General features: G+C 37.1%; 1 protein-coding gene across 1 annotated transcript in view; it reads right to left on the minus strand.

Moving 5' to 3' along the window:
- Nucleotides 1-13,373, minus strand: part of LOC106959912 (neural-cadherin-like) — a gene marked incomplete at both ends in the record, with an annotated part of 118,587 nt that overhangs the window by 57,647 nt on the left and 47,567 nt on the right. The window contains one exon of the mRNA XM_015052765.1: nt 7,798-7,940. Coding sequence (XP_014908251.1) covers nt 7,798-7,940 — 143 coding nt within the window. The remainder of the gene's footprint in view (nt 1-7,797; nt 7,941-13,373) is intronic.

A 13,373-nucleotide genomic window follows, 5' to 3' on the forward strand; every position in this document is an offset into this window, starting at 1 on the left:
AAAAGGCTCAGTTGAGAGCAACACATGCTGGGTAAGTGGCTGAAAATGGGACATGGAAAAGGTTTCAGGACATTCCAAGAACAAAGCATTCAGCATGTGTCTGTTTGAATCTAGGAGACGTGTCCCTATAGTGTGGGTTAAGGCGTGGAGAGCGTGGAGAAGTCGATGGTCTTCTGTGAGTTTAAAGCAGCGTTGCATATACACATAGGAGTGTTTTCCATCTTTAATGGTGCGTGTGTGTTTGATGGGTATCTTTTTTCATGTCAGTCCATGTTTCTTTTCAGCTCGTTAAGAAGGGTTTGTGCTGAGATGCATGCGGACGATCAAAAAACTAGACGGTTTCTGTAGCCAAACAAGTTGGATTTCATGTACATAAATATGTGATTATTACTGTGAATTTGACTCTCTCTCTCTCCCTGTGTGTGTGTGTGTGTGTGTGTGTGTGTGTGTGTGTGTGTGTGTGTGTGTGTGTGTGAGTTTGGATCAGGGCCAAAGGGGAGTGGTATGTGGCTGCTAACAAGGCCAGCGCATGTCGTCACTTAATGGAAACGCAGAGGATGTTTCCTGGGGGTTCAGCAGGCAGCTGTCACGTCTCATGAAAATAGCCAGGAGGGACCAGACAGACAGGGGGAAAGTTGGAAGATAAACTTATAAATGAAATCAGGATCAGCACAAAACAAATACAAGACAAACGGCAAAGTGCGAGAAAGACGTTGAAATACTATACAGCAGGAACATATTCATGTTTTTTCCCAGTAGATATTTATTTTTTGGGCCCTATTGATAAGAAATTCACACCATATTATGCTGCAAAAACAGAATCTTATCAAGTATTTTGTCTAGCTCAGGAGTCCTCACTGGCTCTTTCCTTCCATGATGGCTCCTAATGCCTTAAAAACGATAAGAACCAACTAATGTTTGTAAAGGTGGATCTAATAAAAATTGCAGATTTTCTAAATGAATTCCCATTTTGTCTTGGAATAAATGCACTGAATATCCTCAATAATATGATTTGTAGATATCGTTTTTTTTCTTTATTTTCGCCACAAGTATCAACATCAAACAGAAGAAAATATATTTATCATTTTCTTATTCTTTTTTTTAACATTTCATGTTTTTCTTTACACCAAAACCTGAAAATGGAAGTAAAACAGTTACAGTTTAAAAATGACAACAACATACCTAGAAGAGACATTTATCTCTTATTTCCAAAAGATCCCGTAACATTTGTGGCTCTAAATGAGTTTTATTTCAATAGACTGAGGGTGAAAATGGCTCTTTATACTGGAACACTTCCAGATATCTGGCCTTGTTTCTAGTACAAATATCTTAGCTCACTTGAAACTTGCAAGTAAATTTTCAGGAAGATACAGGAGCTTGTTTTAAGTCAATAACTTCTTAATGGATTAAAAAAATACTACAACTAGCTTTTCCTGTGTCAAACGTCCTGTGCGAGGTATCTGGTTGTGTTATGGGAGATGACGATGCTTGAGTCAAGAGCTGGAGATCCTCATAGAATACACGATTCATGAAAAAATAAGAAAACTTGTATGTAACAACGGGATATAACAGAGTAAATAACAGACTGACATGAAGAAACACAAAGACGGTGGAGATCAATGACACCAAAGTGCTGGTGAAATGACAGGAGAACCAGAGGAGCTAGTCAGAGTGAAGTAGGAGCAGCTGAGGAGAGGAGAATAAGGTGATGGATAACAGCTGTGCTGAGAAGCAGGCTGAGGAAGGGTGAAAGATGAGTAGAGCAAGGGAAACCGCAGGAATGGAAGACCACAGAACCTAAAGGGAAAAAACCCTCAAACCATCATAAACAATGAAGAGAAGGGAACACTAGCATAAAGAAACAATACCAACTGTATTAGTGATAATAAATTCACAAAGAACTCAAAGGAGAACCATTTGACCCAGTGATAAAACAAGAAAATAATCTAAACAGAAACCCAGAGGATGCCCAAAGTTCAAACACCCACTTATCATGGCAGGTTTATGGTGAAATGTTGTTCTTCCTACGTCTAGTTAATTGGCTCTGTCTTCATGTGCTCAGAATATATTTTCTATCATTCAGTTTATTATGCAGAACCAAATATATGGGGTAATAAGAGAGGGACAGAGGAAACAACATAACCCCACAGCAACAACATCAAAAAAAATGGAGCAAATTGACAAAGAACAAAAAAAATAAATAAATAAATAAATAAAATGATGAAAGAAATAAAAAACCTTATAATGAGTGGGAGTATTTTTAAAGCAGAATACAGTACAGTATGTTTGCCAGAGGGAAGCAAGTGAAAAGACTGAGGTAAAAAATAGTTTGTTGCATAAAGATACAGGTCAGAACATCATGGCAGACATGAAGAGGCGAGAAGCTTAGAACAGAAGTCGAAATAACAAATATAAAAGACAAGATGATCAGTACGAGTCGAACACTCACCAAAAAGAAGAATAGACAAAATCTGTCCATGCCAGACAAATATCATTTCTCAAAATAGCTGAAATGATGACTGAAAAAAAAAAAATGAAGCACACAACAGATGCATGTTTGTTAGCAGCATTTCTCTTTAGGTGTCCAGTAAATACTTCCTCTGATTCAGAAGAGCGTTTTGTATTTATGGGTTTTAATAGGAAGAGCCGGAGCGTCGTATTGACGGCCCGCTCAGATCCTAATGGCCACCTTAAATCTCAGGGACACACACTGTATTCTGGGGTGAGTTACAGACAAATTAACATGGCGAAAGAGCCAGCGAGGCCGCTTCTGCCAGAAGGGAAGAAAACAATCACTTGAATGATTGTCGGACATTTAGGATGAGTACAGACAGGGGGCGGGGTGACGGGGGATGGGGGGAGGCAGCAACAGGAGGGAAGCAGAGGCTGGAAGAGATTTTCATCAGCAGCACAGAGAGAATGAGACGAGCTGGAGAGGGAGGGACGAACACAATGTGCTCGCCTTCCATTATAAGAATCGTAAAATACTTTTAATGACCAAATATTGGGCTCTTTGAAACAAGATATTGGATCATATTATAGGCCTTATGGTGTCACACTTTGCTTCTCCCATTTTACTGCAGGCAGGCTGAATAATGCCTCTGGGTGTGTGTGTGTTTGTTTGTGTGTGTGCATGTGTGTTTATGCATTTCTGGGGCTGTCGGTTAATTCACTGTAAACCCATTACTACTAAAGGTTATCTGATACAAGATTTAAGGAAATCTACACAGCTTACAGTGTTTAATATGTACAATATGTAAAAAACATGTTTCAAATGCTAATCATTATAGCAACATGGCACTATAAGGTCATCTTTATGTCTGTGACAAAGAAAAGCAGAAATCACATTAGTATTTAACCCTTCAACTTAAAAAAACACACTATGTAATGTTGCAATTTTGTGAATGACCAATAGGACAAATTCTAAGTAAAGTTTTTTTTTTTTGCTATTTCTTTTATTATTATTATTTTACAGATAGAACTGTGAAAAGTGGGGCATGCCTATCTATTCAACCGCCTCTATTCTGGTGCTCCCAAATAAAATCCTGTGCAAACCCTCTTATTAAAATGATATCCTAAGTATCACAGATCTCCCTGAGGTATCCCAGTGGAGGAGAGCATCGGTCAGAGAAGCAGTCAAGGTTTTCACCATAACTTTGGGGGAGCTGCTGGAGACCCACAGCTCAGGTGGAAGAGATGCTCTGTAAAATCTGACTCCAAGAATTTCAGTGTTAAAGGAGACTTATGATGCAATATTCATACTTTGAATGTCTTTGTAATTGCATTTGAGTTTCTACTGCTTCTAAAAAAATACAAAGCACTTAAAAAACACTAGCCGGTTTTTGGCAATTGGAAAATGTTTTTTGGTGTCTGGAAAATGAGCCATTTTGAAAACCCTCCAGAATGCAATGTCACAAATCACAAAGATGTTGGATTCTGAGGATTGTCTTCCTTCCCTGTACTTTTAAAACTTGTTGACAGAGGGTATCCTTTCTCCATTTTCTCTTTGTCCTTTCTGATCCTGCTGTGTTTGCGACGCAATGTCAGATTTGGATAACTGCAATCTGATGCAAGAGGAGGGGAAATGTCTCACACCAGCTGAACTGAAGTGTTTGTCACACAATTGGAGCTGGTCGATATGAGAATCTAAAGGAGGATAATATGCTAAATTTGATGCTAAATCAGCTCCTGGGAGGGACTACATCTCTGTTCCAACCCCAGTTTGTTCCCCAGAACATCAACCTACAGATACTAAGGTCTAAAGGAGAAAAGAAAAATACATTTTTGGTCTGTACAAAAAAAAAAAAAGAAATGTAATTCTGAAAATGTAACGTTTTGATATTTTAAAATAAGAATAGTTCTATAGTTTGGTAGTTGAAAACTGACCTATAGGACTAGAAAAGACTAAATGGAATGTAAATAAAATGAATATTTTGATGCTTAAATGTATCTGAGATTTTTATTAAATTAATATTGGACTGAAAAGATAACACACAGTTAAAACCAAACGTCTTCATGCCGGTGATAAAATTAGGTTGAAGGTAATTTTATCCCTTTACCAGCATGTTGCTTCTGGCTGGAAGCAATAGAAACATTTCCAGAAGAAGCTAAAGATAAAGATATCAGTAGAAAGATCTTTTAACCTCAAAGATTTGGAGCTTATAAGTAAAGATAAAACACCAAAATTAAAAGTGAAATGAAACATGTCTTAGCGACCTGTCCAGGTTTGGCTCTGTGGAATATTTGGGGTGAGGCTTTTTTGTAAGTTTCTTTTTCTTGATCTTGTCTTCTTTGATCTTTACTTTAATTCAGCAAAATAAACTAAGCTAAATATCATGAAGCCCTATTTCAACCTATTGAAAAATTACTTACAGCTTAACAACATATGGGTTACAAACATTGTTCTGCTTACTGGACTGCTGTTATTTTGTCCACAACTTTTACCGTTCCCTTCATTATAAACTTTTTTGGTAGATGCGTTTGCATCTCTCCTTTAGTGTTTAAGCTCATTTATTGAAAAGCAAAAACTCACCGCAAGCAAGCGTATAAACTTTTTTTGCGAAATCAAGGAAATTATTTAGAATTTTGCCATTTATATAAACCTTTTCTAATGCGATACTTCAAAACGTGCAGAAAAAGACGCTGATGAAAAACAAACATATTATAACCATCCCAAATTAAAATTCACACAATCCTTCACAAATCTTTCTGCCTTTAAGAACATCCATCCATCCATCCATTTTCTGTTCACCCTTGTCCCTTAGTGGGGTCAGGAGGGTTGCTGGTGCCTATTTCCAGTTAACGTTCCGGGCGGAAGGCAGGGTCACCCTGGACAGGTCGCCAGTCTGTCGCACGGCAACACAGAGACAGACAAGACACACAACCATGCACACACACATTCACACACACCCTCTAATAACTTAATTTAGTTAAAGGTAACTTAAAATGAAAAGTTTTTTTTGTATACAACCAATGCCATTTAGAAATTGGGTCTTGGTGGTAAAACTCAACAGGAAATAATCAAGATCAATAGCAAACAGAGTCTGCAGTCATGTGATAACAAATGAAATTGAGTGCTTTCAAGTCTTCTCTCTCATGGAAAAAAAAAAACACAGCTGCTATCGGCTGGCAGTTAATGTCATTGCTGGTGAACAAAGGGAATTATGCCTTGAAGTCTTAAGTAATTGAATCTCCAAAAGGTCCTCGTTTTACCCTATAATGTGATATAAAGACTCAGAATGGGTGTACAGTCGAAAGAAACGATGAACATGTATGAAACAGCATCCAGAAGAGATGACAGACAGCAGTGCCATTAACCCAGCTTCCTATTTCATGTGGTTCCTGCCTCAGAGGAAGTGAAGATGTGAGAGCATAAACCCCGGGAGGGTGCTCTGTTACCAAGACGTTGTGGGAACACTTCTAACACTTTGGGTGATATACTAATATCATCATGACTTGACCTGTCAGGACTCATATGCTTCACAAAAAGGTGAGTCAGTGTCGTTTACAGAGAAGTGTCTATGGCAACAACTGCCTTCAGTTTTTCATGACGTAGATTCTACAAGGTGTTGGATGATTGCCGTAGGTCAGCAACACACAGGCGCACCGACATGCCTTTGGTCCACATCGGCCCACATCCATGATGCAAATCTCATATTCCACCACATCCCTGAGCTGCTCTATTGGACGGAGATCTGGTGACTGTGGAGGCCATTTGAGGACACCCAACTAATTACCATGTTCCAAGAAATCACTTTGAGAATTTTGAGTGTTGAGACATGACACATCATTCTGCTGGAAGTAGCTGTTACAAGATGGGTACAGGGCAGTCACGAAGGGCAGCACATGCTCAGCAACAGCACTGAGGAAGGCTGGGATATTTAATGTCAGTTGGTGCTCAAAGTGTTACAAGAAAATAATCTCCTCACCCATACACTGCATTTGAGACAGTGTTGATGGCTCCATGCTTTTATTTTGCTTGCACTGAATTCTGTTCTCACAGCTGAACTTGAGTTTATCCGACCATGTAACAGCATTTTAATCCAACTGTCCAATTATTCCAAAACTGTGTTAAATATGCCATAATTATATTGTTGTAGTGCTTTCAGAGTTGGTACTCTGTATATGTTGGATGTCGCAAGTGGTTAGCTGAAATACTGTTATCTCTGTATAATCTCAAACCAGCCTGGTCATTCTCCTTTCAACTTCAACATCAAAAATATGCTGACCAGTCCGTCTGGGACTATGACAGCTACACTTCTATCTATGTGAATTTGGACCAAACTTTTAAAACGCTGCAAGAAAATAAAAGAAAAAGAAAGAAACAAGAAAATGCAAATTCAAGTTTCCATCTACTGGTTTGGGGCAACTCAACCAGGCTCCACAAAGCATGATTTCATCAGATGTTGATGCTATATATAGCTATAATAAATAAAATGTTCAGATTGCAAACCATCATGGACCACACATCTCAGAAAATTGGAGAGTCCTCTCCTCTGAGCTGGAGTTTTAAACTTTGAGATTATTCAGAGTTTCGTCCCATCAACCCACCAGTTGATGGGACAATTCCTCCACTCCCATCTCAGCCTAGAGTGCCTCTCCCTGGCTGCTCCAGGCCGAAAGTCCTGTCCTCTGTGCTGGACGTTTGGGCTGGGAGAGTTCTCTACTTCAGCACTTATCCGGCAAATGTGTTTCCATCTCCCCTTTAGCGCATTTACTCTTTTAAGAAATAGCCAAAAACCACCTCAAGCGAACACAAACTTATGCCAAAATTAAGGAAGTCATTTTGAAATTTTCAATTTCCCTCAGCCTTCTCAAATTCAATACTTCAAAATGTGCATAATAAAATATTAATGGAAACATATAGTATCACGTTGGAATCACTTCAACATTTTTGCACACCCTGTCACTTAAGTACGCTGAATTGACCATGTGACTGCGACAGATTCGCTGATATGCATTCATTGTCTTTTACACAATATATTAAGCTCAAAGCTGGAAAGCTTCCCCTTCCTAAAATATTGGCCTAAGTCATTTTGTGCCAGAAGTTGTTTTTTCTTTCTTCCTTTCTTTCTTTCTTTCTTTTTGGGCAAAATCACTTTTGGCAAAAAATGACTTTGGCCAATATTACAGGAAGGTGACAATATGCTACTGCAGTAGAACTTCCAACATCAGAAATCAATATTTGACAAACAGAGTATGAACACTGTATTACAGTGTTAGAGTGATGAACACGTGAGGACAGAGAACACTGTGACCTTGTCAACTGACTGAAGCATAATAGAGAAGAAGTCTTACCTTTTTGGCTGTCAATGACAAAATTGCCCTCATCATTTCCTGTGGTGATTTTGTACGTGATCCCATCCCCATCAGGGTCCTTTGCCAGCACCGTGGCAACAAGTGTGTTGGGCCCCGCATCTTCTGACACAAACGTCCGGTATCTGATGAGATACATGCAAACAGCACTGTCAGTACTTTACCTACACTCCATGTGGGACACATCTGGAAACTGCTGTAAAGACAGGAGTTTGTATCAAATTGAAAATGTCAACATCCCTGATGATTGATGTTAAGTCAGTAATCCAATTTATATCACTCCATACCTGAGTCTAACACAGGCTTCTTCAGCAGAGGATGAACAACCAGCTTTGAATTGGGAATTCAGAGATTAACAACAGATAATCCATAGGTTAATCCAGGTCCAATGTGTGTTCACATTCTGACTGACTGAACAAAGTCATAAAAAATATCTACAAAATTAGGAAAATCACTGACCAACGGCTTCTTGGGAGAGCAGATATGAGTTTTACAATCCTCCACCATTAAAATCTGGTCATATTTTAATACAGCATCAGCCAAAAATTCCAAAAAGTCAGTGAAGAAGTTTTTATTAAACCTTAGAGGTGAATAAACTACAGCAGAAAGCAGTAGGAGATAACAGCCCATCTTAAAATGTTGGATTATGGGTCATTGGGGGAACTTTATCTGCAGACAACAGCTAAACCACCACCAAGATCAGAAGACATGGAGAACCAAAATATGCGTACTTGTTTTTTGTTTTTTTTTTCAGAAAACACACTTTACTCACTGTTGGAAATCCAAATCTCAGTTAATATATACTGGAGATTTGTAATCACATTTCAACAGAGTAGTTTAGATGCAAATTATGGAAAATTACTGTAAAATTATAACCATTGTCAAAAAAGAAAACAAATCGAAAGATCAAAATGAAGAAACAAGTTGTGGATTAAATATCCGGTGGCATGTGGATCCTTTTCAATTATAAGAAGACCAGAACTGCTTAAAAAACATGTACATGTGTAAGAAAAGTGATTGAAAAAAAAAACAAATAACATGAGTTTATTCAATAATAAGTCAGGAATATAATAAATAAAGCTCCATCAGCTTTCCATGCATCTAAACAGAGTGAAGTAGTATTTTTAAAACAAGATAATGTGAATTTCTTGAGCATTAAATAAAGTCTCACATGTATTTTCTATTTTATCAGCCATACATATTGTAGCTAAGCTTAGTTCCTTCAAAAATTCCTCCTCTTTTTAATCTCCTTATCTTGAAGTAGAACACTTTGAACCTCAGCTTTTAACTTTCTGACCTTCCGCACAGATCAGAGGGATTTTATATGCTTGGTAGCCAAGCTTTTCTTGAAAGGTTGACCTCTTTACTTTGTTGACATGAGGTGGAGGCTTTCTGGAAAAAACTTATCACCACAACACCACAGCATATTTGACTTGTAAGGTCAAGATTCAATAAATAAAATCCTTTCTTTTACCAATGTAAAGAAACACCAGACATTTAAACTAATCCATAGGATTAGTACCTGCTGAAAACCACAATACGTAGAATGTTATAAAAACTATTTAACTCCTTTCAGGTTATTTTTTTTTCTATTTTGCCACATGTCAAATTAGCCCAACATAACGTTTACTTGTTGTAGTGGTATACGTTTCCAAATCAATATGGCTCTATGCAAAAACATAGACGGTAAGAGTTCGCCCTGCAATCGGTGGATCACCGGTTCAGTTCCTGCTCTGTCCGTCTCTGTTGTTTCGTCTTTGGGCAAAACTAAGGCTGATGGTGCGATATAGCAGCTTTCCGAGTTGGTGAAGTGTCTTTGAATGTCCTACTAAAGGCCTATGTAAGTCAAGTACCACCACTTGAGTCATAAAATGACCTCCTGATTTTAAGACATTAATTTAGATTCTTACAAACCAGACAACTATACAGAACTGTACAAAAATAACTGGAAAACAGCCAATTCCTTTATTCTGTAGAATAAAGAAATTGCTTATGTGAAGTAGGCTTAAAGATTTCAAAAAATGTAATTAATTCGGCGAAAATGACATCTGTCAAATAGGGTCAGGTTTGTTCAGGTATGTTTCTTCCTGCATAAAACAAAATTGGGACCCGCCTCCAAATAACTTTGGTCAAAATTGGAAAATTGGATGAAAAATATTTCAAAATGTAAAGGAAAAAAATGCTAGCTTTAGAAGCTTTCACAAAAGTAATGCTTCAAATATAGATTTTGTGAAGTATTTTTTTTCAAACTCTTAACTTTTTTAACTAAAGAAAATTAACTCATTCATTTTAATGAATATATATAAATGTTTGGAGAATGAGTTAAAGAAACTAATTCTTTAATTATGAGTTTCTTTAACAAATTGTGAAATTATACATGTCATGAAGCTTTTGTCACTTAACTTTTGTTTCGTTGGACTTACAGCAAAGCGGCTCCTGGTTGTTGACCCTTGGATTATTTGAATGCATCATTACATCCCTGTTCTTTTCTGTGGCTAAGATTCAACCGTTACTTTCACTCAGACTCATTCAAAAATATGTTGTTGTCAAATACAGTATATACGGAGAATGAGAATGTATTGACAGGCATGTTTTCCATCAAATGATTATAGCTTTTTCTAAGAATTGCTGCTACTTTGGAACAAACAATCTAACCCATTTGTCAACTCAGTATTAGTATGTATGGAAGTATTTAGTGCATGACCTATTCTACCATGCAAAATTACCCTGTCAAAGCTGCCATACACCAATTCCATACAAACAGTGAACTGAAAACTATCAAATACCAACTTTTCAATTAACAGCAAATAATAAATTCAATATCTATGATTTTAATTAGGCCGTTATCTATTAAATCTCCTCAGGACTCTGACCAGCAAACTAATTATACTTGAAATATTTTTGCACTGCCTTTTTCCTCAGTTTGTTTCCATCATTTCATTCAGACAAGAAGAAAGACGCTTCCCGGAAGGTAATGCCTTGGGTCAGCTGTGGAAATTAGTCTCAGAATTTAATTAGAAAGTTCATTTTGTTTCTGCAGATAAGGCAAACAAAGACTTGAAACAGGAGAAAGAAGTTGACACTATAGTGAAATTTGCATTCATTGAAATGTTTAATTCTTTTATAAATAGTATAGAGGTGATATTCATCTGTCTATATTCAAACAAAATTGTTATCACTCAACAAGTGTGATCCTAACAATATGTATTTTCTTAAGTACATAAATTTATGTAAAATAAAACCTTCCTCTTGATTGAAAACTTAAATCTGCAGTTAATAAAAAAAAAAGTTTTCTTTACATATTTGTTAAAACTGTTACTATGTTGTGACAGCATAGTATAAGACAGATTATTTATAATAAAAAACAAGCTCTTCAGTTTCCTTGTGCAAACTACAGAAATACCCCGCAGCCAGGAGGAGGGTCTTATCGCTGTCAATCATGCTCAAGTATGGCCATTAGCACACTTGCATACACAAGTTTAACTGACAGAGTTTTTATTTAGACTTAACATCGGCATCAGAATGTAGAAGAAAAAAATAAGAAAATCAGAGAAGTGGATATAGTGGTGATTTAGTACAGAAGCTACAAGCAGATAATCAGAAGAAATATGGTATATGTAAAAAAACAAAAAAATAAAACAAAAAAAACTTTAAGAAGTATGTGATGTTCTCTCATAGTTGCACTCTAGAGCCACATTAGCTGGTCTGGGATTAGCTTGCCTTAGGGCTTAAACCATGAAGCAAAGCAAACAAAGCATGAAACTACAACCAAACCTCTTTGTGAGTTCAATCAAACTGTTCAGACAAACATCAGAGATATTCTCAAACATTCAGGGCCTGGATGGTCAGTGATTGTACATCATAAGCTTTAGATCACATATAAGAAAAGATGAAGAGAAGCATCAGAAAAATGATCTATTTTAAATGTAATATATTCCTCCGAACACAATATATAGATCTGTGTTAAAAGAGGGAAACCGCCTAGCACTCTCGATCAGTTACTGTGTACAAAAAAAATGCATTTAGCTTGTTTCTTTCTACACTGCTCACTAAAGCTGGCCCACTGTGGAAAAATTCCATCCCCCTGTAAAATCTGCATTTAGCTGGAATTAACTAAATTTTCTTTCTTAACATCAGCTGGTACACTCATGCTTTATCACTGCCTGACGTGTAGAATGAAACAAATCCCAGTAATACAACATAAAAAGAAGAAAGGGAAAAAAAGTGACTTACATCCATAAGTCTGGAAGAGATTACAAAGTCTTCACTAGAACTATAAATAGTAGCAATAACAACAACAATAATAATAATAGTAATAATTTATTAACCATAAATGAAAAATGGCATAGTGATGACATTTCACAAACTCACAAACATTATTCCAATGACACAGAAAGGCTCACCGAGCTCAGAACCCAACCCAGAACATCATCATATGCCTGTGCAGGTCTCACTTGTCTCAGTTAGGGTCAGAGTTCATGACTGAACACCAAGAAAGCAACTGGAAAAAATGGCATCCATGAAAAAATACCAAGGTGCATTTGGAACATTTCAGGACAAGATGAATAAAAAATGGTGGTGTTAGTTAGTGTGATGCTTCTATGCTTCTTCTCTACCTTGACGACATGCCATGACTTTGTGATTGATTGAAGACGAATTCAGCTTTCAACTGGAAAACTTGGTGGAGAATGTCCAGCTGCGAGTTCAAGGCAGTAAGCAGGACAACACTTGTGTTTTGTAGCAGGTAGATAATATAAAGTCTACTAGGCTGACCTCTAAAAATCCAACAACAGCAACAAATAAAAACTGCAATAATTGTTTCGTACACACCTGAAAAACTGTGATGTAGGTTTGATGGATATCAGATGGAGAGAGCTCTAAAATGAGTCTGTTAAGAGCAAAGATGTGACACTGAAATGACATGATATTGAATGGCATCTGCAAAGACTTTACTTGTGCAACAAGTTACAGTTTCAGTGACCAGCTTTTCACAACTCCATGATCACAGAAATTCACGCAAAATCAACAAGTATCTGCATGTTTTCGTGCAAATGCGTAATTGTGTATTTATTAAAAATTTTCTGCAAAAAATGGTCAAAAACATTGGGTCAAAGTGACTGCTAACTCCCACCTGTATTAGTTACTTCTATCACGCTGGTGCCTCAGCTTCACTTGATGCGAAGTTATAGTCCATGGTCATACACATGGTCAGCAACAATAATTGAGCTAAATAACTTTTTGTGTCAGTTTTGTCTGCTTTTCTTTGTCATGTTTTCTTCGATAAGTACATCTCAGAAGGGGTTTGATGAGGAAAGAAATATAGGAAACAATCCTTGCAAAATGTCTGAAGTAGCACCAAAATAAATTGCAAAAAAAAAAATAAAATTCAAAAGAAAATCACAAAAACATTTTTGAAATTCAGGAGGGACAATATTATGGAGTTAATTCTTTTTTCCAGCCATTGTAAGCTTCACCATGTTGCTAACTCTATATGTAAGGCCAAGGGCGTAGGAACGAGTCTGTCATTGGGGGGGACGCATATCGGAAACCTGACAGAT

Source organism: Poecilia latipinna, unplaced genomic scaffold, assembly GCF_001443285.1.
Source record: "Poecilia latipinna isolate Pla-1442-1.1 unplaced genomic scaffold, P_latipinna-1.0 Scaffold1130, whole genome shotgun sequence".
NCBI lineage: Eukaryota > Metazoa > Chordata > Actinopteri > Cyprinodontiformes > Poeciliidae > Poecilia > Poecilia latipinna.